The sequence below is a fragment of the Mastacembelus armatus genome, chromosome 11 (genome assembly GCF_900324485.2).
Source record: "Mastacembelus armatus chromosome 11, fMasArm1.2, whole genome shotgun sequence".
Classification (NCBI taxonomy): Eukaryota; Metazoa; Chordata; class Actinopteri; order Synbranchiformes; family Mastacembelidae; genus Mastacembelus; species Mastacembelus armatus.
Window position 1 is genome coordinate 7,996,897 of NC_046643.1, and position 27,888 is coordinate 8,024,784.

General features: G+C 41.1%; 1 protein-coding gene across 1 annotated transcript in view; it reads left to right on the forward strand.

Annotated features, from left to right (window-relative positions):
* csmd2 (CUB and Sushi multiple domains 2) overlaps window positions 1-27,888 on the forward strand; it is a 198,949-nt gene that overhangs the window by 165,624 nt on the left and 5,437 nt on the right. Inside the window, exons 48-68 of the mRNA XM_026299974.1 lie at window positions 4,429-4,617; window positions 5,456-5,602; window positions 7,999-8,187; window positions 9,441-9,626; window positions 9,766-9,960; window positions 10,273-10,446; window positions 10,537-10,710; window positions 11,475-11,648; window positions 14,787-14,975; window positions 15,183-15,356; window positions 16,490-16,672; window positions 19,915-20,091; window positions 21,718-21,897; window positions 22,092-22,265; window positions 22,459-22,632; window positions 23,321-23,394; window positions 23,917-24,028; window positions 24,354-24,533; window positions 26,011-26,076; window positions 26,200-26,361; window positions 27,560-27,672. Of these exons, the coding sequence (XP_026155759.1) occupies window positions 4,429-4,617; window positions 5,456-5,602; window positions 7,999-8,187; window positions 9,441-9,626; window positions 9,766-9,960; window positions 10,273-10,446; window positions 10,537-10,710; window positions 11,475-11,648; window positions 14,787-14,975; window positions 15,183-15,356; window positions 16,490-16,672; window positions 19,915-20,091; window positions 21,718-21,897; window positions 22,092-22,265; window positions 22,459-22,632; window positions 23,321-23,394; window positions 23,917-24,028; window positions 24,354-24,533; window positions 26,011-26,076; window positions 26,200-26,361; window positions 27,560-27,672 (3,386 nt within the window). The remainder of the gene's footprint in view (window positions 1-4,428; window positions 4,618-5,455; window positions 5,603-7,998; window positions 8,188-9,440; window positions 9,627-9,765; window positions 9,961-10,272; window positions 10,447-10,536; window positions 10,711-11,474; window positions 11,649-14,786; window positions 14,976-15,182; window positions 15,357-16,489; window positions 16,673-19,914; window positions 20,092-21,717; window positions 21,898-22,091; window positions 22,266-22,458; window positions 22,633-23,320; window positions 23,395-23,916; window positions 24,029-24,353; window positions 24,534-26,010; window positions 26,077-26,199; window positions 26,362-27,559; window positions 27,673-27,888) is intronic.

The window sequence follows — 27,888 nt, forward strand, 5'->3', positions numbered from 1 at the left end:
ATTTCTTTTCCTGCATTTATGCTAATGACTTGTGTGCTCCCTTACTTGTCCTCCTTATGCTGAGAAACACATTATACTGGGGACAAACAGTTCCACCGAATTCCTTTTACCTGCAACCTGCCTGCATAGACGCAGACCAGAGTGATGGAAAGGAGAGACACAGATAACAAAAGCTGAAGTGTGGGAAGTAGTTGAGAGTAGAGTGGGAAATAAAAACTAACTGATACTAGTGTGAAGTAAGAGGAAGAAGATTGGGTGGGAAGAAGAGAGGGTCAAAGAACAGATAGACACAGAGTAGATTGGGATTGCTGTCAATTAGCTGGATTGTTGAGGAAAAAGACTAAATCTGGTTGGAAAAGATGGAGGAAAGGCTGCTAAATGAGCAGAAGGTAGAGAAAGTAGAGCAGGAGTTGAAAAACGATGGATGAAGTGGAGACAGAGTGAAGGGACAAAGTGCACAGCTCATTGAAATGCAAGGGACATGCTGGCTGCAGCTGCACCTATCAAATCACCACTTCTAGCTCTGACAAGCGCAACCTCCCTGCACATCTAGCTGCATCCACGCCTGACACACAAACACAAATCCATACATGAACAGTACTGTATACACACTCACATCGGTTGAGTATGTGTCTGGGTTGGACTGCAGCAGGTATAGTGATAGCCTTCCAGAAAGCAGCACCGGAGCCTACAGCCGGTTCTGCAGTGTTGCTTGCCCCTCGGCGCCAGTATCCTCTCTCATCCTCTGCATTCCCTCTGTCTGCGTTCCCTCCTCCCTCACTCTTTCCTCCACTGACTCACCAGCATCAGAGTTCTGTTCTTACATAACACAAATACCGGCAGTCTTTATTCCCCATTTTTTCTGTTTGTCCTTCTCTTCTCTTTCTTCTTTGCTGTAAAACCACAGTGCAGTGTAACCTCACAAACTTCAGCAAGCAGGTGTCTATCAGTACCCACATCTGTATTTCCTCTGTCTGTCTTTGACTTTCTCCCAGATCATTGAGAGGAAAAACTACCACTATAGAGACCCAGACACTTTCTCTTGTTTTCCTTTATTTAATTCAGAGACCTGATGCCAGTCATGATGGCAGATTGGGTTTAGCCCCTCTTGTATTTCCTGCCACTGGAGCAACTAGCTAAGTTTGTACAATATCTGATTTGCCTGCTATTTGATTAAGCGGTTGTGTTGGACGGAGCTCCCTTAACTAAATCTGCTGTCTGCTGAGACTGCAGGGAGTTCCAGCACCACACAAAGCAGCAACATCAGAACAAAGTGTTGCTTGAATTCATTAATGAAACACAATGAGTTGTGATGATACAAAATCCTTGTATTTATCCCCAAGACAGCTTTCTGGGTGAAACGTGCATAATCACCCATCACATTAGTTTCTCAGAAAGATTGCCAGCTTTCTTCATCCCACATTGTCCTTTCTGCTTTCTCACCTCTTCCTTTATCTTCTTTTTGTTCACTAGATCTTTTTTTTTTTTTTTTTTTGCTCTAATCACCTTCTTCCAGTTTTGCAGAATGAATTACAGCTGCCTCTTATTTTGGCATCCCTGACATCTCTGAGCTGTTAGGTCCTGATCCACACTAATGCTTATGTTGTGGCCCATTCCCTGCAATCAGCTCATTATAGCTCCTCAGCTTATGCTAATTAAATACCAACATGAGTAAAGGCAGCAGCACTACAGTCTTGATATATTGTGGATTTATGCATGTCTGGGCCCATACTTGCATACTAGAGTGTACAAATAGACTATGTGTGTGTGGTAGCAGATGTGCATGCAGCTGTACTTTTCTGCATGAAAGCCTTCCACCTCGTTTTTTTTTTGGGGGGGGGGTTGTTTTTTGGGGTTTTTTTTTTTTTTTTTTTTTTGGGGGGGGGGGGGTTGCATACCATGAACAATTTATACACAAACCTGAGCAATGTCTCACAGATTGCTGGTTCCTCGTACTCGTTTATTCAGTTCCTTGTCTCATTAAAATGAAATCTCATTTTGAGTCCTATCAGTGTTGATTTCACCTTGTGTGTTGAGGCTGCCTTTTTCCAGCTGTCAGATTTGTCCCCTTTTGTTTACAGCCAAACAGAGTGATGCTTCATTTCAAAGTGGATTAGTTTAATAAGTAGCAGACTCTATAGATAAGAGCCCCTGCCTGTCGCTTTCCATCATCTCCAAGACAAGCTGAAGGCAGTTTTGAAGACACGTTGGAGCTTTCTGAAAGGTCACTGACAACACACATCTGATCCTCAGAGAATTGATCGTTTAATGAACTACACTCTTAGATTTTATATCCTTCTTCCATTCACGATCAGCTTCACTGTTAATGATCGATTCAAACCTCTTGACTCACATCTGCTGAGGTGCTTGAGGTTGTAAATGGTTTCAGCAACGTGAGGGATGTTTTTGTGCAGTTTAGTATCTGAGTAAATCACTATCACTTTACTTCCCAAATTACATGACAGAAATGCTTAAATACTTCACATCATATGCAACATGGTGATGCTACTCTAGTATATATTATATATGCTGAAACTATATTTCTGAGATGACGCCTAAATAATATTTCTATTACTATTTACAACATGTATTTTTTGAGTTAGATCCCAATAGTTTTGCTTATATACAAATATAATGTGAAACTGGGACAAAACTACTGTTTCTTGGCCCGTTAAAGCACATCTGCAGATTAATCTTGTATTTCTGGTGGTAACATTTCGGTAGGATTTGCAGGTAATGCCTATACAACAAATAGCAAACAGTTGTGGAAAAACTATTGAACAGCAACACAGTAATTTTAACGTGCCTTTCTGTGAGTGACAGCTTCCGTGACATTATCTGAGATTTCCTGAGGCCATAAATCTCAGTTAGTTGACACACTAAAACAAATGTTAAGAATTATTTGCAGATGCTGTTTAACCCAGGCTGTCTAACGTTTTGTTTTTTGTTTTTTTTTCCTCATGGCTTTAATAATGTCTTTGCCTGTGAACACACAAAAAGGAGGCTGAACAAGTCACGACACACAACAGTTCCTTGACACAGACAGAAACTCATCCACATGCACAAAAACAAGTTTATAACCACACATATTGTTCCACAAAGAAGGCGCTGCTAAATGGGGTTCAGAGCATTCAATATTTCACCACTGTAATGAATGACCTGTAAGTGCCAAGTATTACCGTACCCTGAGGCAGAACCAGCTCAGGTATTCAAATTGCAGTACACACCACGGACATTTACACAGCCAGCAAAATTTTCTGCCACGCTTGGGTGACAAATACACACACAGTAAAAACTGCATGCGGTCAGATACACTTTAGATTTTTTTTTCATTTTTTTTTTTCCATTCACATTTACAGCATATTGTGATGTTCTTTCTTGATTTCTGCTATGATTGTAAGTAAAGCCTCCGGCATGTTTAACAAGGTGAATGTGTTTTGTTTTTTTGTTTTGTTTTTTTTTCTTCTTCTTTTTGCTGTGAGTTTGAAACTGTCTTGTTAATTGTAAAGCTCCTAACAAGCTGTTGGGTTGAGTTTGAACACAGGCAGATTTATGCTATTTTATTTAGTCACAAAAGCAATTGCACAAAACAAAAACAAAGGTATACCTTTCTCTGCTGTGGAAGGAGTTATTTCCCAGTCTGTGCAGTCAGCAGTCTGTCCCATTAGGCAAGAAACAAAAACAGTGGGAACTTTTTTCAAAAACTATATAGCATTTGCATTGTGTTGTTGTTGCAGCATTGACTTTATGTTGTAGGTTTTTTTTTTTCCCTTTTTCCCCACTGTGTATGCAGACAGCTCTGGCAGATTAAGCAGTTGGCTTCACAACATTGCAGCAAAAACACAACAGGCGGGAATGCTATGTAATGTCTGATAATACAGACTGAAACCAGTAGGAAATGCCACAGGATTTTATAAAGATGTCCTAAAAGAATACCAGTGACAGTTGTGGGGGGTGGGGGGTGGGGGTGAGATGAAAGGTTTAATGTGGTGCACCCAGACAGCCATTTGCTTCCAGGCAGATGTGAGCCTTTAGTATCACATCTGCCACGTAGTGACAATGGGCAAATAGGTGATACAATGCTCATGGCAAACCAGTGATAGGATCTAATATAGAAGCCATTTCCTGGACTGACTTACTATAGCATAGGCTGCTTTGTTTCCTGTGACAGCATCAGGACCAGAATAACGATTAGCTTAGCTGCGCTTTTACTCTCACTGACTTGGCCTCCTAGCAACAATATGAATTTAATCAATACAACTTTTGCTTCAAGGTAAATTAAATTCACTGAAAAGAGTTAACAGTCTTTAGAAGTTTTCTTGTCAGTGATGGAACGTTATAAAACAGCAGTACATAAACCATTATTCATTCAACTCAGATTAATTTCTTTGTTTTTTTTATTTATCTGCCTTTTATCTGTCTCAACAGTGACTTGTCCGATGAATGAGGTCCTGACAGCATCCACGGGGGTCATCATGAGCCAGTCACCAGGAAATGGGTTCCCTCATTTTGAGTCTTGTTCTTGGGTGCTCAAAGTTGAGCCAGGCTACAACATCACCTTCACTATAGAACACTTCCAAACCAGCCGTCAGTTTGATGAGCTTGAGATCTTTGATGGTAAGCTGCTCTATCTACTTCTAAAGTGAGCATGTGTATACACAGCAGTGGTTACATACAGTATGATGTCATTTAAACAACACATTGCTGGTCTTCGTGGTGAACATCTACTATTCACAAGTCTACTCGCCCTGCCTTTCTCTGACACTTCCCCACACACTTCCCGTGCCAAAAGACGCATTTTTACAAATATTCAGAATCAAACGCCAAAATGAGCCAGATAGCTGAATTTAACATCCCTAAGAGAACTTTGCTAACAGAAAAATCACACACAAGCTCCCTTTCATGGTGAAAGACCATCTAGATCTCCCCTGTGCATTTGCATGTGATTAGAGGCACAGTCAGCCACTGTGCCAGGCTGCTCTGAGAAAATGGTGACTGTATACACTAGTGTTGCTGATTAGTGCTTTTTATCTTCTGCCGAGTGGAGGGGAACAGATATTTGCTAACCTTGGGGCTGCCAAGCCAATTATGGAATGAAATGTTTTTTCTCCAGTTAGGAGCTAAGCAAATTTAGATTTTACCATAAGTGTAGCCAAATGCTAAATCTATTAAATGCCATAACTGGACATAATCTGAATGATTTCTAATCATTTCTAAGTTAAAATTCAATCTTTTTGCAAATTGAGTACAGATTTTCTAAATTATCATTATCAACTGTTATATCACACATTATTTTGCTGGAATATACAAGGATTGAGCAAAAGACACTATGTTAACAAGCACGTGTTTGTTGTGGTTTATAAAATAATAGTTTTTTTCTTTTACACAGGCACATGGGACTTCAATAGCTGATTTCTGGCTAATAATTTTGAATTCTATCAACATTTTTATCCAGGCCCATCCAGACAGAGCCCCCTGCTCATCACTCTCAGCGGTAACTATTCCAGTCCACTGAGTATCACCAGCTCCAGCAACAGGGCCTACCTACACTGGTCCTTCGATCACACTACCAGCCACAAAGGCTTCCGAATACGCTACTCAGGTGAGTACAGACCAGTGACATTCTAGCGCGAAGCAACAGGCTTCTTTATAAATCTGATTTCATTGCAGCGCTCCATTTAACATTGATTTACTGCAGAGAGCTGATATTTACCTTTGTTATCGCTGAACTAGTTGTACGTTCGATCTCATCAGAGGTGTCTTTAGTGTACTGTGTCAACAAGAACAACACATTGACTGCCAACTGCAGCTGAAACAGCTAGAAATATGACCCATCTCCATGACAACCTAACGGGGGCGGCGGGCATCTGCAGCACTCCTTGCTGTGCAGCACAGGCATGGGAATTAGGAAGCGCTGTTTCGTGTATTGCTTATTATTCTTCTGTTTTGTCCTGCTCCCATGAAGGATCTGTTGGTATACGACACCTGCATAACTCGCTGTGAATTATGACTGTGTAAATATTTAAAAGTCTCCCTCCGTTCTGTATCAACACCACTCAGCCAGACTGACTAATCGTCCCTCTCCTCCTCTCAGTGGAGCGCTCTGTCTCCCCAACCGGATGTTCAGTCATTTCTCTACCCTTTTTTTTTTTTCTTCTAGCCTCTTTTACTTTATTTTTTTTCTTAGCTGTGATGGATTTTTCCATAGCAGGCTAAGTGACAGACGGACAAAGTGATGGCTGAGAACCCACAAGTTGCCATGGCCAATATGGAGTTGGCCTCCTGTAGTACCTTGGTAGGAGGAAGAAACAGATGGCATAGGCAGTTTCAGTGTATCCAACTGTGCTCTTCATCAATCCATCTTTTATCTCCATGGACTGATCTTCCATCACCAACCTGCAGACATCTCTAGTAACTCCAATCTCAGTTTTCAAGTCTTTTTCTCCATCCCTGCTGCTCTCACTGTTTTTCTTTCAGTTCATCTTTTCTGTCCATTCAATCAACTTACCCTCTGCCTGACTCTGTCACTGTCTTTCTCACTATCTCTTTACACTTATATATGCTTCATCGTTTGTAAATATCAAACACTGTCCTCTGCCTCCTTTCTTCCCCTCTCTATATACTATTCAAATCCAGTCACCTGCCCGTGTAGAGATGATTCATCTGAGCTGAAGGGCTGATTGCAGTGAGATAAGCTGCATACTGTAGCGACAGAGCGAGAAAGGAACACAGAAAAAAGAGGCTAATGAGTTTGACGCAGGTACTGCAGAAGTGAAGAAATGAACTGAAGGAAGTAGACCTTGCAGAGGAACCTAGAGTACACCATAGTTCTATTAGCTTAACAGTGCTGTGTTCCTTTTCCTATGTAGCCATGGAGGAGGACATTTATTCATTCACTGACGATTGTTGAAATAAACATTTCCAACGTGAATGCTGCACTCCACAAGTATCAAAGCCTGAAGTGCATCTACTGTTTCCTCTTCTAAGAAATCTAACATCATTCTTACTGAACCTCAGGGTCAAATTCCACATAAAGCCCGTTTTATCTAATATCTCTTCGGTGTGCCAAAATGGTCTGTCAGCTCTCATGAAAAGTCTCACATTCTCTGCCTCACTGGAACAATTTGTATGTGAACGTCTCATAAATGCTAAATACATATTACACCGCTGACATAGCTTTAAGTTTTTATATTGTGAGGGATTTTTTGTTTGATTGCCTGCATAGTGCTAAAAATTCTCACTAACTTTGAAAGAGAGGGCATTTTCATTGTCACATATGAGCGGTTTGAGTCGGAATTTGCATTTTTATAGAAATGTAATGTGGCCATAATGATTAAGTGTAATGAATGATACGGTTTTTGTGTCCATGGTCCACTTCCACCCTAATCTCTCCCCACAATGACCACTATTATGTGTCACATAATTTACATCACATCATTTTTTTAAAGTGTTTTCAAAATCTGTGTTTTGTTACTTCTCTCTTATTCTCCAGCAAGTGATGCCATGTGTTTATGAGATATCTCAAATGCAATTTAGGCCTGAGAGTGTTTGGAAACCATAGACCTGTTGCTGGCACCGTTTGGAATGATAAATAATTATTGCTGCTGCCAATGTAGCCAACAAACAAAAGCAGATACTCTGTTCCTGTTATTATGTATCTATCACTTTTATGATCCTCCTCTCCTGCGGCTGACAAACTTTCACTTCACAGAACATTTGTTTCCTTTAATCAATTTCGCTCATCTTTAGTCTGCAGTTTTTGTCTTAAAGAGATTGCACTGTGCCGTTTGTATTAATACATATCCTCCTTTACCAGGCCAAGCGTGGAAGACAGATGCAAAAGAGATAAGGGGCTCTTGAAAGCACATTAATCCTTCACCTCCTCAACAATAGCTTACATCATCTTGCTTCATTATTAGGTTTTTATGCTTGTTGCACTCAATTTTATTGGTAAGCATATTTATATCTTTACCTACTTCTTCTCTTGTTTTTTCACAGCTGCCTACTGCAGCCCTCCAGACAACCCTGTGAATGGCACAGTGCACAGTCTGACAGGCACTAAGCTGGGCAGCACCCTGCGTTTCAGCTGTGACCAGGGCTTTCGGCTTATTGGCCAGAGTAGCGCCACGTGTGCCCGAACTGCACAGGGGATCTACCAGTGGAATGCACCAGTGCCACTTTGCCAAGGTGAGGGCTTGTTTGTAGGAGCAGGAAAGAAGAAGGATAAGAAGGCGGAAGGTGTTGAGAAACCCATGGATACAAAAATCTAATAGTTGTTGTCTTATTGTCTTATTTTTCTTCATTCAAGTGGGCCAAAGCTGCTTGGTGAGATTAGCTGGGAAGGATAATTTCACATTGCAAATGCAAATCAACTTGTGCAAGAGTTTTCTTTAATTAGGTAAAATTTTGTCAACACTGTCGTTTTAAGTACACTCATCCAGCATTTAGTCCCACTTCTAAAAAAGGGATGTAATTGCCCTCAAAACTGTGCAAAGAAAAGAACTGGTTCAGCTGAAGAAGACATTTATGTAACAAATGTAGTTTGTAAGATCAGCCATCATATTTAAGTTGATTGAAGAAAGTATTACTGAATCCATTTGCTTTGGTTCAGGTGACAGTAAGCCATCACCAACAGCACCTCAACCTAAGGCGTGCTTTAAGGAAGCTCACTTCTTCACTGCACCAAGATGCTTTAGAGATAACACTGCATCAGATTAATGATATTTGGTTTACCTGAGCTACATTGTTTGATATATCAGTCTCATGGGTTACTGTCGCAGCTGTCACAGCTTGCCACTGTGCTAATTTTTTGGAACTAATCAGTGATGGAACAAAACAACATAAGCAACTGAGAGACAGACAAATTGTCGAAGTTTTAAAGTACTGTTATTTGAAGTACTAGTGTGTGTAGATGTATATAGTGTGCAGATGTGTGTGTCTCAATGTAAACATGCTTTTTTAACTGTTATTTTGGGCTTTACAAGGGTGTGAGACTGTGGTGTGTGCCATCTTCACTGATTCACAATTTCAGTGGAATCTTCTTTTGTCTGTTTCGATTTAGTTTTAATATTCTTCAATAGTCCATCACAGTTGCATAAAATTTAAAATCTCTACTTCCAGACTTATTGACAGTATCACCTAAAGCGTAAGCAGCAGCAGGGCAGCCATTCATTGTCTGGTCAAGTTTGCATCAGGTGTAATCTCCACATCAATTGCATGTGCTCTCTCTAGACATGATTGTTTACTGTCGTGCAGATGGCTGCCTAAGCTAATGTTTACTCCACATCAAGGCTGGCTCTGGGAGTGTGTTTGTACAGGAAGCACATTGTGAGCTAGGCACTCTGCATACAGAGATGGTTGTTGAAATATATGTAGCTACCTGTGCATTCAATCTGCTTTGTTTTGCCTTTACCTTAGTGATGCATCTTTTCCCTTTATAGTCATGTCCTGTGGTATGCCAGTGCCTCCAGTCAATGGCAGCATTGTTGGCCAGGACTTCTCTCTAGGAGCCAGGGCCACCTACCAGTGTAATCCTGGATTTCGGCTTGCTGGGCCAGTCACCATCTCAGTGATCTGTCAGGAGTCTGGGAGGTGGAGCCCAATTGAGGCACCACCACGATGTATTCGTGAGTATTTCTTTCCTTCCTGGTGATTTGTTTTGTTGCAGCATTATTTTTATTATTGCTATAACTCTATACCTTCTGCTTCGATAAATAACTTGTAGATACTTGAACTAATAATTCTGATTGACATTTGGTCTTCCAGCCGTGACCTGTCCCGACATTGGTCACTCATCTGTGGAGCATGGGAGATGGAGACTAATTTATGGAACTCAAAACCAATATGATGCCATTATGATGCTTATATGTGATCCAGGATATTACTACAGGGGTCAAAGGGTAATTCGCTGTCAGGCAAACAGCAGGTGGAACTATCCAGATCCACCCCCAGTCTGTGAGAGTAAGTGAAAACTGCACATCCTGTAGCCTAGTTTTCTAGAGTTTCTTAACTGCCTCATTTGCACTAAAAAAATAAAAAAATAACTGCCAGAAAAAAGTAATTTGCCAGACTTAAAAAATAATTGCATCCAAATGTACCCTATTTCCACTGTGATATTAAGAAAATAACATAACTAAACAGAGACATCTTCTCACCAAAAAAAATATGAATCGAAGCCAAACAAAACCAATTCCCAAAGAAAATAAATTAGTGTTGTTTATTGTATTGTGACCATATGGGATTGTGATATATAATATTGTTTTCTAATTTCAGTTATCTCCTGTGGGGACCTTGGGATCCCACCAAATGGCAACAAGATTGGAACACTGACTGTGTATGGAGCCACAGCCATTTTTTCCTGCAACACAGGATACACACTGGTGGGCTCTCGGGTACGAGAGTGTATGTCCAATGGGCTTTGGAGTGGAACGCAGGTCCAGTGTCTAGGTAAGATCTTCAGCACCCAAAACTAACTGTGACTTCATGAAGGTCTGCAGTTTGTTTCAACACCTATGTCTGAACTTCATTCATCCTTAGCTGGCCATTGTGGCACACCTGAGCCCATAGTGAATGGGCAGATTAGTGGGGAGAACTACAACTATCGAGGCAGTGTCGTGTACCAGTGTAACCCTGGATTCCGTCTCATTGGGGCGTCAGTGCGAATCTGTGAACAGGATCACCGCTGGTCTGGACGCACTCCTGTCTGTGTCCGTAAGTGCCCAGAGAGAACATACCGTCATTTGTAAAGCTGCGAGTTGTTTCGTTTATACTTAAATTATTCTAAACTGCTTGCATGTATGGAGTAGGGCTTCCGTCAAAATCTTTTCTGCTCTGAGCACTTGGGAACTACCTAGCTCATTAAAAATAAATAAAATCTGAAAACAAAGAGAAAAAAAACCCTTTTTTAATTTAATAGTGTTGCTGCTCAGTGATTTGTAATAAGTCCAGACACATATTACCTTGGGACACTTTAATTAGGCTATTTTAAGGCTGATACCAACCACCAATTTAGTGTAATTAGACTTGAGCCATCTGGTACTGATCACCAATTAATGCATTGAACAGTTTTACAGAAAGTTCCTGCACAAGCTCCAGCATAAAAAACACTGTAAAAGCCACCTATGCCTAACGTGTAAGTTTTACCATGCCATAGTGAATATTGCAAAATAATGCAAAGCAGTACATCCTCTTAATGTTACTCATTTCACTAGAAGATTATGGTACTCGAGAAGAGTGGTATTAATAAAGATTCTGAGCCATTGGCATTTTAGTGAGACCTGTTGCTTTAAAATTTGGGTCATCACTTAACATCTATATTGAGTTTTGTGTCTGTGCTGTTTATTCATCTTGGTTTGACCTTACTTTTTGTAATCGAGACCATGTTTATTCAGGTGTTTGAGATTAAACCTTTAGAATTAATTAAACTGCTCTGCACATGTATATCCATGATTTTTCTCATCCTTTGGTTTTTCCAGCCATCACATGTGGTCACCCTGGCAACCCGACCTTTGGTGTGACCCAAGGAAACCATTTCAACTTAAACGATGTTGTGCGGTTTGTCTGCAATACTGGATATGTTCTGCAGGGGGCTGTAAAATCTACCTGCCAAACCAATGGACAGTGGAGCAACGCCCTCCCCAGGTGTAAAAGTAAGTGTCAAGTAGATGCCAAAGCTTCAATGCAACAGTCAATGCAGAACTTCATGCCCACAGATGAATGGAACGAAAACCTGACATTTACAATATGTAAAATACTCTGTCTGAGCCAGTCAATGCAACAGTGTATCAAAACCTTTTCTATTGGCATCGCCATCATTTTAAACAGTGTGTTTTTACATACAAATACAAGCAAAATGTATGAATCTATATATGATGACAACACAGCTACATATGCAAAGTAAAGACTGAGGATACCAATTCTCATGTTGGTATTTTTATGTATCATAATGTGTAAATCATTCAAAAGCCAAGTGGCACCCACTCTGTGCATATCTAATGCACAGAGTGAGGACATTTTCAATAAGTGTACTCGTTTCCACGTACTTGCCTGCAGGGATGTGGTTCTCTTTCTTTTCATTTGGGTGGGTAGGTATTAAATTACCTATTGTATTGTGCAAGGTCATATCTTCTGTGACCACAGACGACCCCAATCAAAGCAAGAGCGGAGCTGAAGCGCATGGACACCCGGAGGGAGAAAGAGTTTAAACGACACATATTAGGGGAAATTGAAATGAAAAACCAAAGAGAAGCCTGGATTATTTAATTACCACGGTCTCAACCACATGGTTCATGGAGGTTCCAGATAATATTTACATGTGATGTTATTTCCTCCCAGACCAGCTTCCTCTATTCCACCCGAAGGCTCACCTCTCTGTCCGGGAAACAAACTTGGTTAATAACTAAGCTGAGACAATCAGAAACAATCACAGGATCCTTGAGCGTTTGTGCATGACTGCAGCCTTTGGAGACCTGTTTCATGGCTTTTGTGCAGAATAAAAAGTACCATGTCCTTCTTTGAATGAGTGAGGCAAAGAGTTTTAATTTAACAGTGTTTTTGCGACAAGTGCAACAGCAATGCCACCCACATCTGTCTGTAACTCCCTGCTAACAGGGGTGCTTTGTGACAGGAACAGAAAGGGGCTGATCGCAAGGTCGAGCCCTAAATATGACAAGCCAATGACAGAACCATTGACGGACTGACGTATGAGTTTGTTTTAAAATGAGCAGAGAAAGGATTTGACCTTTTCTTTAGACATTTATAAAGGGATGACGCGATTTCAAGTCTCGCAGGCATCCTTCGCCGGTTGTTAAAAAAAAGAAGTACATTTAGCTGCTGCATGCATAAACAGCCAAGATTTTCTCCCAGACATACGCCTTAAATCTCTCTGCTCTGGTAGTGACATCATATTAGCATTGACCTTGTTTCCATGCAGATGCTGACGCTGAGATGCATTTTCTGTAACTGTGTGTGCCTTTTTGCATGTGTGTGGTTTGGTGAGGGTGTCTCATTTGATGGCACATTATTCTCCATGTTGATGTGAGGACATAAGTAGCTTAGGGGTCTTTTTATCAATCCGGTTTATCACCTTAATTGCAGCATTCGAGAGAGATATTTGGTAATACATGCACTCCTGTCTGCCATGTACTTCTCCCCTTAGTGGAAAACATTGACATGCTGTAATGACATCCGCTTCATCCATTTAACCTTAGCTTCAGCTATGTCTAACCATCACCTTTTCTTTTGGAGAAAGAGAGAAAAGTGGATAGATAGAGAAGAGGTGATGGTGGGCCAGGAGTCAGTCAGACAAAGGTAATTATTTCCAAAGTCCAGATTTTAACTACAAGAGTCTCCATCAATAATGCAGGGAGGGGGGCACTGCCAGCCCAGCCAGTCTCCCATCCCTCTCTAATCAAAACCAATTTGAGTCACAGCAACGGAGCTACACCACCACCTTCTGAGGATGACTCGTATGTGTTTATTTGTCTTTCAGTGATAAAAGGCAAAAGACACAGGACAGAAAAAGCACCCTCTGACACATCGCTTACAGGGCCGTCATTTGGCAGGAGGCCAAGAGGAGGAGAGGGTGAATGGGGTCCCAACTTTGAGTGGAGCAAAGATGAATTACCTAAGCCCTTTTCCCCTCACACTTTTATTCTTTTCCTTTCATCGTTTCAATGCCTCTGTCTGTGCCCACTGGGCTACATACAAAAATTTACCAAGAGGTCAGCCATTTACGGTGACTGTTGGATCGCTTTTGAGGCAGTGTTGCCTGAACATGTCTTCCAAGCTGAATTCCAAGCTTGGAAAGTCTCATGCTGAAGCAGCTCCACTGCTTCAAAATTGCTTTGTGGGGTTATTATGCGGTAAGTTGTAAATGATGACACCATGGGTCAGCACTCTACTGTAATGAATACATTATAATAAGCATTTGGGGGGTGATTTAGCTCTGCTGGCCTGCTTGAGAGCATGGAAATGAGTGAGCTTTTAGGAGCATTAGCATACAATGGGTTCATTTTGGATGTGGCAAAGACACATGGGTGAGACTGGCAAACTATACTGGGACATAATGGCTGTGTGGACACTCCCAGTCGAGTTCTTGTGTCATACTAAACACCGTGGTTCATGATGAAAGAGAGTAACAGCCACGTACTGTTACTCCCTGTGCTCTGACTTTGTTGAGACAATGTAAGATTTTGATTTGTGCCTTGGATCTGAGGATCTGAAGTCAAAGAGATTGGTGTTTGTGGCAGTCGTAGTGCTGACATTCTGTCATGAATTTTAATATATTCTGCACCAACAGGGCGTCTTCCTGTCTTACTCTGTACCGCCTTTCCCCTCGCTCTCCTTCGTTCTTCACTCATCCCTCAATATCCTCTTCCCTAACTCTCTCCATCTGGTGCTAAACTGACATGGTGCCTCTTCTCCTGTGAGCTCTCCATCCATCACCATCTCTGCACCACTGCGGCCAGCAGGAGACTGGCCCTAATGAAGCAAATGTTTATTTCCGGAGTGTGCCTCCCACTTCATTTAGAGTCGGGTGAATGAATGGATGCTAGATCAGTGGAAGCGGTAGATGAGGAAAGTAATGGACAGACAGACCAAGTGTAAGAAAAAATGGTTGAAAAATGGTTCCCTGTATTAGAAAGCCGTATGTCTATATCCAAAAAGGCCCTCCCATAATCTCCAGGTTAAATAATTAGTTGGATTGAACCTTAAATGCTGACACAAGATGTCCTCTCTTCTCTCTGTTTCCTTCCATCCCCCCCTCCCTGCATCCCTTTCTCCAGTTGTCAACTGCACAGAACCAGGTCATGTAGAGAACAGCATTAGGCAGGTACTGTCGAGTGGGCCACATCGCTACAGCTTTCAGACGACAGTGTCGTACCGCTGTAACCCAGGTTACTACCTGCTGGGCACGAGCTCCATCTCTTGTCAAGGGGATGGCACCTGGGACCGCTCCCTGCCCAAGTGTCTGTGTGAGTAACTCAGGGGTTAGCTGAAAGGTGTATTGAAAATACTTTACTTTCTAAAATGTCAAAATGGTTAGTATCGCCACATTTTGCCAGACCTTTATTGCCACTTTTTAGGAGCATTAAACCAACATTTTCCTTAATCAAATAAATGAGTGATTAATTCCACTTTTTTGTGGTTCTTTCTCTCATCACTCTTCTGTGATTGGACAGTGGTGCTGTGTGACCGCCCCAGCATGCCACCCTACACCCAGATTTCAGGTGACCGCCGGACGGTCGGCTCAGTCATCCGCTACAGCTGCATCGGCCAACGTACCATCATCGGCAACACGACACGAATGTGCCAGCTGGACGGGCAGTGGAGCGGGTCACCACCACACTGCTCTGGTATGAAAAGCTACACCAACACTAACTGGTTGACGGTCTTGCTGCCTAAAAATAACCCTCTTTTGTGAAACTGAGCTGAAACTTGATGCTTAAAAAAATTGAACAAAAAACATGAAATTGTTGATTTTTGGTGCTGTATGTCATGTCTTTTCACCTTTTTTCTGTCCTTTTGGCTGATACTAACTGATGAACTCAGACATACTTTCACCACTCAGTCACACTGATGCCCTCAGTACACCAGGCCAACTAATAAAGACTTTGGGTGGCAGCTGTTAGCAGGTAATGAGCGAAGTAGGTGGACCAAAGATGGAGTTGCCTGTCTGCTCCTGAGGCCTCAAGGGCACAGAGAGTGTCCCCCATAAAACGGCTTTAATCTGCTCATATTAGTCTGAGGGACAGGGACACCCACACCTCAGCTGGGTTATAAAGTGCCATAAAGACGTCAGCCTCCATACTCCCTCTTCAGTGACTCATTTCAGGGCTAAAACTATAATCACTCAAGGCTGTGGGGGGTGTCCATAGATGCAAATGCATATCCACATGCACAAACATGCAATGACAGAGGGACACACACAGACCTGCAGAACGTGTGACAATAAAATAGCTGGCTTACAGTTTACTGTCGCAAGTCATACATCAGGATTGCTAGTGTTCTTTCAACAGGCAATAAACACAAAAATTTTTTTTTTTGAAAGATTTTAAAGATTTGCATGACTTTACTTACGCACTATTAAAGTTATGTTGACCGGCACCTTGTAAAATGAGGAGCGAGAGCCATAAACAGGTTGAGATTCTTTTAAATGGAGGGCATAGGAGTCTGCAAAATATATGTCAAGCCAATAAAATGAAAACTCATCTCACTTGGTACATTTTCTGCATGTGGAACAAAAAGATATAATGAACCTCAAAGTATGTGGGAAGCCAGTCATGCCTGGCAGGGAAATATTATTTTGTTTTTGGTTAGGCTCAGAAGGGGATCTGTGCTCCTGTTCTAAACACATTGCTATTATGTTTTAATATGACAACACCACTCATGTGGAAAGTGTGTGTTCTCCACATGAGCAATAAACTCGTAAAAAATATACACCATCCTCCTGCTCATTTGTCACATTTATCTTTTTTAATCTTTTCAGGGGATGCTGCTGGGCTCTGTGGAGATCCAGGTGTTCCTGTGCACGGTATCCGCCTGGGTGAAGAGTTTACTGTGGGCAGTGTTGTGCGCTTTAGCTGTGAGCCTGGCTACATGCTGAAAGGGTCACCAGAGAGAACTTGCCTGGCCAATGGGACCTGGCTGGGCACCCAGCCTGAGTGTCATGGTAAGGAATTCCTAAACTGTGTGTTTTTTCAGTTTGATAGCCGGGGATGCAGGACACATTTGCGCTGTTTGCAAAGCAGCGACACAATGCTCAGCATTTACATGGGACGTTTTTTTAAATGTGCTTGGAGACTTTGCTTTCAATGGGACACGTGGATTTCATCATGGTCTCCTCATATCTTCATCCTCATAAAATGCATGCATTTCATGAACTTGGACAAAGCTGTCATGTCCTGTGGTAGGGTGGGGTAGTGGGATTGTTGCTGACAGCTATCTGATCCTTACATAACAGACACAGGTGCTGTGTATGCATACTTAGTGAAACATACCTGACTCTGCAGTGTGTGCTGTACTCCACAAGGTCAGTGCATTATCAGCAATTTTATTTGTGATTTTTCCAGACAAAATCTCAAGGTTGACCCCCCCTGAGTCAAGAACTATATAAATGTTTGAGTCTTACAACATGATTGTAAAGTAAGGTAGGCAGACTGGTATGATATCCATCCTACAGTTTGTGCAGAGGGTGCTGAAGCTCTAAATATAGAAGGCAGTTTAGGTTCCAACTCTCACCTGTGGCTATGAGCTTTAGGGTGGTAAAACCCTTTAGCCACTTATTTTTTTAGTATTTTGTGTTTCTGGCTTTACTTTCGATGACATACTTGTTCCTTCTGGGCATAGATGATATCAGTCTTGTACGAATCAGATTTTCGGTCCATCTTCTCAGATTCTGTTCAACTGCTCTTTGCTGGAGGGATTTTGCCGCTCTGCCTTCCACTTTATTCAAGAGGTGCTCTATTGGATTCAAGTCAGGAGGCGTACTTGGCCTGCTGATAGTTGATACTTTTTTCTTCTTTAAAAAAGATTTTAGGGTTTTAGGTATTATTGCCATGTTGGGAACGTTCATCTTTTCAGTCAGTATTTGATTATACACATTGCAATCATGCAGCCCCATGTCAACACACTCCCAGTGTCATGTCTTTCACAGTCAGTACTACACAGTCAGCACTGTAGTCCTGGTCAGGTCCACATCAAACATAGTGGACTCCATCTGATCCAAACTCATTTATTTTGCTTTAATCTGACCAAAGAACGTGCTGCCAATATTCATCGGACTTCTTTTCATGTTCTTTGGCAAAGTTTAATTGTGCAGTTATGTGCCATTTTGTGAGTATTGCTTTTCTTGGATGCTTGGAGTCTGACTGCATGCAGCGTCCTTTACACCGTCTGATCCACAGATAATCCTCGTTCCAACTCATAAGCAGTTATCCATCTGTTTTTCAATACAGGGTTGTGTAAATATTGAGGATACAAGGACACCCTTTAAAATTTTGGATAATTTTGTTCCCTTTTTGCTTTCTTTACTGAAAAGTTTGTGCAATTAGCATCACAGCGTTAGTTTTACAAACCGGCGTACACATATTTTTATTTGAAGAGGATTAGACACCCAAATAATTTTCTAGATTAGTTACCTAATTATTAGTAATTGTAGAATATGAACATTTTAAGCGGTTCTTCACTCAGATTTTGGTTAATACTCTAATAACAGTCACTGGTTGTGTAATTAGATGTTGCCTTTTCAAATTAACTGAAAGACACATTGCAAATTTACATGTCTTGTTTACAAGAATGTAAAAGTGATTTAACAAGAGAGAATTATGGACATAACAGAGAATCTTTACTTTACTGATTCAACAGAATAAAGTGTGTAATTTTGTCCTTGTGCAACATTGCATCCATTTTCCCTCAGACACTTAAAAAGTTATTCTTTTTAAGTTAGTTATGTGCTCTGCTTGTGCAACCAATGTAGGTCTATTGGTCATTAACGCTGCAACAGAATCCAACTCTTCTTCTGCTACGCTCAAACAACTTGCATGCAGCAGAAAAAGCATTTAGAAACATTTTAGCATGAAGTGTTTGAGATTAACTTAATTTGGATTAATAGCTGTTTTTTGAATGGTTTATTTGTGCTGAACAATATCATTGAAGCTATTCATGGCACACTACTATTTTCGTTACATATCAGGCTTCATATCAGTTTTTTAATTATAATATTAGTATTAGTAGTCTCAATGATACTACATGAGAAGATGGCTGGGTAGTTTCTCATTCATCTAGCGACAATAAAATGATAAAACCACACATACAGGTTTTATACACCTTCAAGTAGGAGATTTGTTGCTCCCTGCCTTTTTCCTTCTCATCCTCTTCACGAGGCCCTTTTCTTTCTTCATCCTTGTATTTAGTATGTTATTTCCAGAAGCTTCATCCTGTCTCCCAGGCTGTTTTCACTTGCGCTCTTAAAACCCCCTCCTCACACACACGGACACACACAAACCTCTCTTCCCACATCACCACCACAATTTCTCTCCTCACTTTGTGTCATTCCCTCTCTGGTGTGTGGTATGCCCACTAGCCGAGGTTCCCCACCTGTTCCCGGTTGGCACAGACTTCAAGGGCCAGGCCACATCTGGTCATTACGGGAGGGCGATGCCCACAGGGCTCTGAGGGCCTGGGGCAAGCTGGAGACTATAATGAACTGAACCATTGCTGGCGGCCGGACAGACACCAAGGGATTTTCTGAGCAAAGGATATGTACGTCAAAGCAAAGTTACTTATGAAGTAGGACACAGGGGAAGATGAGAAGGTTGGTGGTAGGGTGGACAGATGAAAACCAGAGGGAAAGGGAAAACAAACTGAAAACAAAGTGAGGATGCAGATGTGTGGGAGTATAAAGAAATGTAGTAGAAAACCAGCCTACACTGGGTTTCATTTGCAGAATATATTAACACCTTCTTCATTGCCTGATAATACTCAAAAGACATTCAAGACCTTTGTTTGCAATTAATCGCCTTCTAGTTATCACTGGCTAGATGTTATATGCAAGTTTAACTGTTTTAACATTACTAAGTAAAAACATATAAATGGATGTTTTAAGCATGAAGACTGATAGGTGGAAATGTTAAATAGAGAAATAGATGGAAATAAGGAATAAAATAACCAAAGCATGGGGTAAGGAGAGATTTTCATCTATAATTCAGACTTCGGTCTCTGATCTTTTCAAAAATGCCAAGATGAAGACGTCTGCAGTGATATTCTGCAAACTCTCATCAATCCCCACACCACTCCATGCCACACACATACATTTTCACCTCAGGGTCACTTAGGACTCTAAATGAAAATTACCTAAACTTTTTTTTTTTTTTTTTTTTTTTTTTTTGCTGCTATCCTTTTTCTCTCTTTCAGTGATTTCCTGCGGAAACCCGGGAACTCCACGGAATGCCCAGATCCTGATTCATGATGGCCTAACATTTTCCAGATCCATCACTTATGCTTGCAGGGAGGGGTATTATTCTACTGGCCTCCTCACTCGACACTGCACTGTGAACGGGACCTGGACTGGCAACATGCCCGAGTGCTCAGGTAATTAACAGCTCTGACAGACAATAGAGCCAAAGTGTATCTATATGTAGTTGTTACCTTGTCCGGATTTAAATGGAAATGTATACTCCATCTACGAATGTGTTTCTGTTTTCTCTGCATATTTCTACCTATTGGCCTCATCTTTTTGTGTCTTGCTACAATGGTTTACCAATTGCAAGCTGGTGAATAGTTCTGACACCAGCAGAATACATATCTAAGCCTTGTAGAGAAGGGAATACAGCTTAAAATGGTAATATTATACATGACACTTAATGCCATGCAGTAAAATGCAGGAGAGCATGGAAGACACATAAATCGCTTGTAATGGCAGATGTGTTTAGCATTGCCCTGGCTCAGGAAGCTAGGAGGAAATTAGTTTGTGGCATGTTCCACTCACACGGCAAAGACCTGACTGACAGCCATTTATAATCATGTCTTACTACAGACACACAGCTGCTGTACAAATGCAAGAGACCCTAGCAAATAGAGGTCACTAAAAAAGCCAGTTTCTTCTGAATGGAAAACCTAAGCAGAATCATTATGGATTTCAGAACTCAGAAACTCAAAGGTGTGAAGGGGTGTATGTTGGTGCACTTTAGAGAAAGAGAGATATGAATAGGAGTATTTATAGCTTAATAATTTCAATTGTCCTTAAAGAAAGAAACTGGTATCCTAGATATAACATACTTTTACTTACTGTGATTTAATTTTATTTAGCACAGTATCATATAACAAAGCAGTGGACTGTTCTTCCCAGCCCAGTGGGAAATGTAAGTGATACTATATTTCCAAGAGGCTGAGTTTCATTGCCCCACTGTGAAATTTTGCTGGAATGTTTATCCTATGTATTTATACCTTTTGTTCCAAGGCAACTTAGCCTAAGTTGCTGCTCGGTACCCTGAATTTTCCTTTTTACTAATTTCGGGCAGAGTTTCTGAGTCACACAGTGGAATTCTCACTGTTGTTACTCGATCACTCAGTTTTCCCTGCGGGATGTAAAAGCATAATCAAGGAGAAAATGTGGTTCATTTTGGCACTTGAGGGAGGTGCTGTAGAGGAATACCCATCATAGGATTTAGTCTCTCCTTATCCTAAAACCTCTAAACTGGAGACAACCAACTTACAAGGACACGTTCACATAAAAATCCTTAGGACACATTATGTATGATTGTGGTTATACAGTCCATCAGTTGCATGCTAATTAATATTTATGTATACAGCAAAAATACATCATTTAAACATGGTTGTCTGTAAATGAATGAAGGGCTAATTGGCTGTGAAGACGTCAACTACATTGCTTTTTGTCTGTGAGGTGAACTGCTCGGGTCAAGTACATATAACAGTTCATTAACTCCTAGGCTCCATTCAGTGTGCCATTCTAAATAGTTTGTTTACTTGCTTGTATTTCATACTAAGTGTCTGATATTGATTTGTAAAGTAAATCAAATCAAATCAAGACTCAGACATAATGAGCAAATAGTATCAGTCTTTTTTTTCATTATGTGCGTGTCTTCTTAACCCAGGCAAACTTCTTTTCTACCACTGTCCTTGTGTTCAACTCTCATCTCTTGTCATTGTTGCGCCCTTTCACCCAGTGTTACTTGTTCTTACTTTTCTTAAAATCAGTAATCAACTGCGGTGATCCTGGAGTTCCAGCCAATGGGGTGAGATTAGGAGATGATTTCACCTACAACCACACAGTCAGTTTCCAGTGTTCCCCTGGTTTCACCATGGATGCTGACCGGGCCTCCACTCTCATTTGCACCAAAGACCGCACCTGGAACGGCACCAAACCACTCTGTAAAGGTACAGTCCTATAGGATGAATGCTGATTATAACAGATGGGAGTTGTGTTTGGATTACAGAATAACTCCCCACTGGCCTCTAAAACTGTTTCTGAACTATGTTTGCTTCAGCATTTTTACTGCTGGTTTCTTGATCTGAAAAACATCATTGTGAAACCAATATGTAAAATTCAATGCTTCTTTGTTTCTGTGTAGCGATCGTATGTGGTCCACCACCAGCCATTCCTAATGGTCAGGTTGTTGGTACAGATTTCACCTGGGGTTCTAGCATCAGCTACTCCTGCAACCAAGGCTACCAGCTGTCCCTGCCCACTGTGTTAACATGCCAGGGCAACGGCAGCTGGAGTGGAGAGAAACCACAGTGCTTCCGTAAGTGGCACCATGGCTGTAATTCCTTTGTACATTAAATGTGATGGATTGTTCTCTGATTCTGATTTACTGCTACCCAATGTAGCTCTTGTTACATACGTACTTGGAAAATATTTAATTAAAACACAGCATAGTTTGTGAATCCCCCCATACTCCAGTTTCACTGATTTCTTCCTCTTCTTTGTCTTTGCAGCTGTGTTCTGTGGAGACCCAGGGATGCCAGCCCAGGGGAGAAGGGAAGACAATGGATTCACCTATCTCTCCTCTGTCTCCTTCTCCTGCTACCCTCCCCTTGTCCTGGTGGGCTCTGCCAGGAGATACTGTCAGTATGATGGCACTTGGAGTGGCACGCAACCCTCTTGCATAGGTGACCTGCTAGATTTTTGTTTTTTTATGACAGTGTGGAAAAGTGCAGGTCTGGCAACATTAGACTGTGAAATGAGCCGCTTTATGAAACTGGCCCCAGTATCAAACTGCATACTTTTGTCTTGGCCCTCTGCTGTCATAAATAATGTTCTTTCCTGCAATAAACAAACTGTAAGCACTGAAGAGTGAACACCCGTGAATAAGCATTGAATAGCATCTGAGATACGCAATATAAATGTGGATACTGCAGCACTTGAGGAAATCACAGTGTAAGGTCAGAAATAGAAACTGTGGATAAAATCAAATGCACTGTTCTAACCTTAGGTCCATCATGGTATTTAAAGCTGGGGTTTAAATCTGTCCAATATCCACCCATGCAAACCTGATAAATAAAAATTCTTTTTGGCCAGTCATCAATAATTCCACTGTCTATGCATCATTTATCAATCAACCTGTTTAGCAATTGTTCAAAAGCTGTACAAACTCATTCAGATTATGTAGCGACTATTGCGACTGCTTCATAGAATCTTTTGCAACACCTATAGCTTTCCATAATAGACTGCCCTCCTTTAGTTTTTTGTTCAGTTTCTAGATTTGATGATGACTGTACAGATTGAAATCTTTAGTTTAGTTCAGCTTTAACACGAGTGTAGTTAACACAGAATTGCATGGTTGTGTGTATGTTTCAGATCCCACTCACACTACCTGTGGAGACCCTGGCACACCTCTCTTTGGAAACCAAAACAACAGCCAAGGCTACCAGGTATGAATATGTGGTCATACAGAAAATTAAATTCATATGTTGAAGAAAAACCCAATCAAAGCTTGAAAGTGTTTATTTAAGAAAAACTGCAGTTTCAATGAAACTATTTACAGTTTCAATGACACTCTAACAAATGTTGAATGACCCCTCTTAAAGTATCTGTGATCTTAAGATGACCAAGATACTGATGGACCTGTCCCCTACATGATGACCATTCTTTATCCCAATAATCATTACAGTCATATTAGTAACAGTATGGCCTATCTCAGCCATAGTTACGAGTAGCTACAAATCACTTTTCCACTAACCATTTGCTCTACAAACTCATGATAATATAATAGTTGACTAAGAGCTCCTAGAACGTAAACAGGTCAAGTGATATAGGATGTTTTGAAATAGGTATCAAATACTTCATTAAAATGTTTCTGAAAATGACTGTCTGTGCATAATCAGCTTGATGTTATGTTTTCATGTTCTCTATCCAGCCTACATATTCACACATACCTGTGTTTCCTGTTTCAGATAAGCAGCACTGTGTTCTTCAGCTGTAGAAAGGGCTACTTACTGCAGGGCTCCATTTCCCGCACTTGTCTGCCCAACCTCACTTGGAGTGGTTTTCAACCTGAGTGCATTGGTAAGCACACCGTTTGTTCATAGTGCAAAAACATATGCATAGTTAAGTGGGAATATAACCTTGTGCAAATGTTTGCGTTACTCAAAACTGTATACATACATATTCCATATATTTTTCTCTCAACTCACAACACCACCTTTTCTGTCTTTTTCACTTTTTTTCCCTCCACCATATTTTCATTTTTGTCTGTTGCTCCTTCTGATCCCTCTCCCTGCTCATCTCCTGATCCCAACTTTAACCCATTTCTCTCAAACCTTGCTCTTGCTCTCTTTGGTCTCTTTAATCTTACTCTCTCTCTTTCTCTCTCTCTCTCTTTCCTCTACAGCCCATCACTGCAGCCAGCCTGAGCTGCCAGCCCAGTCTGATGTGAGAGCCATTGAACTGCCATCCCTTGGCTACACGCTGATCTATACATGTCAGCCTGGCTTCTACTTGGCTGGGGGATCAGAGCACAGGACCTGTAGATCCGATGGGAGCTGGACAGGGAAACCACCTCTCTGTGCAGGTATAAACATGGTTATATCACATCTATAAGGGAACCTGAAGAAATACCTGACATTAAATGTGAAAAGACACGTATACATGCACCATTTTTGCTTTGGCAGATGACATATTTGTGAAGTATTACTTGTGACTAGAGTGACTGCAACATGTATGTGACCATCTGCCCTGGTGCGCACAAAAAAAAGCATAAATATATATTCATTAACCAAGTCATAAGACTACAGAAGTGTGCGCATGGCCATGCATTTCCCCAGGGGGGCACAGAGATGTATTAAACACCTAAAACACTTCATAGTTATAATACATTGTCTCCATTAGCTGTGTTTATTAAAACCACTGGGGTCTGTACAGGCATAGGATTCACTGGTGATTCAGGTTGGGAAAGTGGGGATTCAGCTAATGTTGATGAATAGCACTGTTAACACTTGCTTATTCTCAGACACATGCCAGGGTGGGATGGGCCATCTATCACACAATTACACTGCATGGAATTACACACACAGACACAGGCTCAAACACACACGCACACACTTTGAAACATTAACTAGGGTACAAAACCTGATTAGGCCAATGCATCCCATTGATTAGGTTAGCGGGAGTACCTCTTGTAAATGGTGAGGCAGCGTTAACAAGGTCTACCAGACAAATAGACTGCCATTAAGACACCCTGAAGCATTGGCCTAAATACATATAGGAAAATAATAGAGTCATCGACACACAATTATCCCTGGTAGACGAATGCTAATGGCTTAAAGAGAAAGATGTACTAGAGGGCCATATCCTGTGATAGATTCCATGCCAAGCTGTTGCTGAAATATAGAGGGTGATGGGTATTTTTAAGGCCGTGCCATTAAGAGCGAAGGCAAGAAAGAGAACTAGCCTTAGCACATACAGGATATTAACAGCGCCTGTGGGCACAGTGATGGAAGGGCAGCTCAAAAGACTGGCAGCTAATAAAGTAGCAGACTGGGGGAGTGTGCATGTGTACATGCGTGTCTGCTTGTGTCTGTATACATTTATCTAAGATAATGTTTATGCTCATAAACTACCATCAGTATACCTGTCTTTGTTTGTAGTTGTGTGTAAAGCCCTCTTCACTCTGTCTGTGTGTGTGGGTGTATGTTTACTATGGTGGTGTAGCCCTGCGGCCCCGTGTGAGCAGTAAGACATTATTAAAGTCCTTCCCTTGAAGCTGCAAAAGTGTCTCTCTGACTTAGCAGTCACCCCACAGGGACAGCAGGGCTGCTTTTCAATGCATGAGTCAAGGCTGTCTGGGACAGCCTTGACTCTGGACACCAGAGCAGTTATTACATGTGGAGGCAGACAGGAAGTGCTGATAGTGACATCCTTCTACTGCACATACCTCAGAGTTTACAGTGAAAACCTGATCTTTTTTTTTTTTTTTTTACTCTCTAGGACATACACTGGAAAAATTTAAGTATTTTCTTTAGTTAATGTCATGTTTTTATGCACTCCAGCTGATAATCGTCCAAGTGGTAAGAGTCCAGTGGGTACAGTGCAGGAGCCACCCTCCAAGTTGCCAGGTATGACAGTTCCTTCTTGTGTTTCTGACTATATTAGTAGACATGTTCAGTCAAAGTGCAACACTTCTGCATAAGAGAAAAAAATAATGGTTTCTCTTGCCGTGTCCCTTTTTCTTCTTTCAGTCCCTGGTGGTGTATTTGCTAAGAACTCTCTCTGGAGGGGATCCTATGAGTACCTGGGGAAGAAGCAGCCAGCTATGCTCAGCATCACTGCCTTTGAACCCTTTAGCAATCGGGTCAATGGGACACTCATAGACCACAGTGGAGTAGAACTCAAACTGGCAGGTTGGTTTCCCAAAAACAGAGAACAAAGTCTCTCACATGCACACACGCTGTATTACCCTTTTAAATTTTGATTTGGTTTTTGTTTCAGAGGATGCATGTACTTGGTCCTATTCAATGGTCATATAAACTCAAATGAGCAAAAAAGAGGGAGTGAAAAATCAGTGTTGTCTCTGCATGGAGAAGATCATTTCTGCTATTTCGGAACAGCAGACATTTTTTTCCCCTGTGGCATAATCACCGTGCGACTGTGATCATTAAGACACATATTTACATCAGTAATGGCTTTGACATTTCACTTCTCTGTACCTGTGTGCAGAGAGTCTGAAACTAATATTGTTGATACATACATTGTTGCTATGTTTGCGTAATAAATTAGGTTGGTTTATTGTAATGCTGTAAATCCTAAATATTCAAACCATATTTCAACAGAACTTTTATAAATATAACATTGGTCTTAGATTCACAAACCAGCTCAGACCTCACTAACATTATGTTTTGGTGTCATTATTGTGTCTAACAAATAAAAAGTTCCCAACAGCTGTGCTATTAATACCTGTTTGAGTTTAAACAAATGGAAATGTATATATGTAACTTATTTAGAAAGTTTCATGTTTCAGAATGTTTTGAGAGACAAAACTAACACATTACTGGTTTTGGTGTCAAAAACAAGTAACAAATAACAAAAATGTTGTACGTTTCCAGCCATATTCTCTATGTGTTCACTCCATTCCTTTGGCATTAACCAATGCCAACAGTTAAACATTGACAAGTTAAATGAGGTGCATTTATTAGACAGTTATATTTATTAGACAATATGGACTCACAAAGGACAAATGAAAGAGACAGCAGTGGCTGACTGAAAGCCATGTTGCAGATCAAAGTCTTTTTCATCTCCTGTGATAGTCTGACTGTCATAGTCACAGAATTATGTATGACTAAACTAATAAATGAGCACGATCTATACATTCCCCATGTGTGCTGATATGTTTATGCTTATATTACTACAGAGGTTATAGTTGTATTTAAACTTTACTCAGTTCTAACAGAAAGAGTCAACACAACTTGATCAGAGAATGAATCAGATTTAGCCTTTGAACTCCTATTGTAGCTGTGCTGCACTTCTATATCACTTTATCCTATTGTGTGGCTTCAGTGTGGCTGTTGCGCCAAAGTAACTGTAAACCCTGTTTTCTTGTAGGCACATACAAGAGGGAGGAAGCTCAGCTGCTGCTACAGGTCCACCAGATCAGAGGCCCTGTGGAGATCTTTGTCAACAAGTTCAAAATAGACAACTGGGCCCTAGACGGACATGTAAGTGCAAGTCCAGGGTCAGGTTCAATACAACACCTTTCTTTGTAACTGCAAAGATGTTACATCGCACTCACACAGAGGAACGCACATACACAACCCTATACTGTGAAATATGCACAAGCACACATACACACTAACCTTGTCACTATGGGGAGATGGAGGGCCCACTGAGAGTTTTCTCTTTAATTAAAATGTCAGTTAAATCATTGCCTGGTA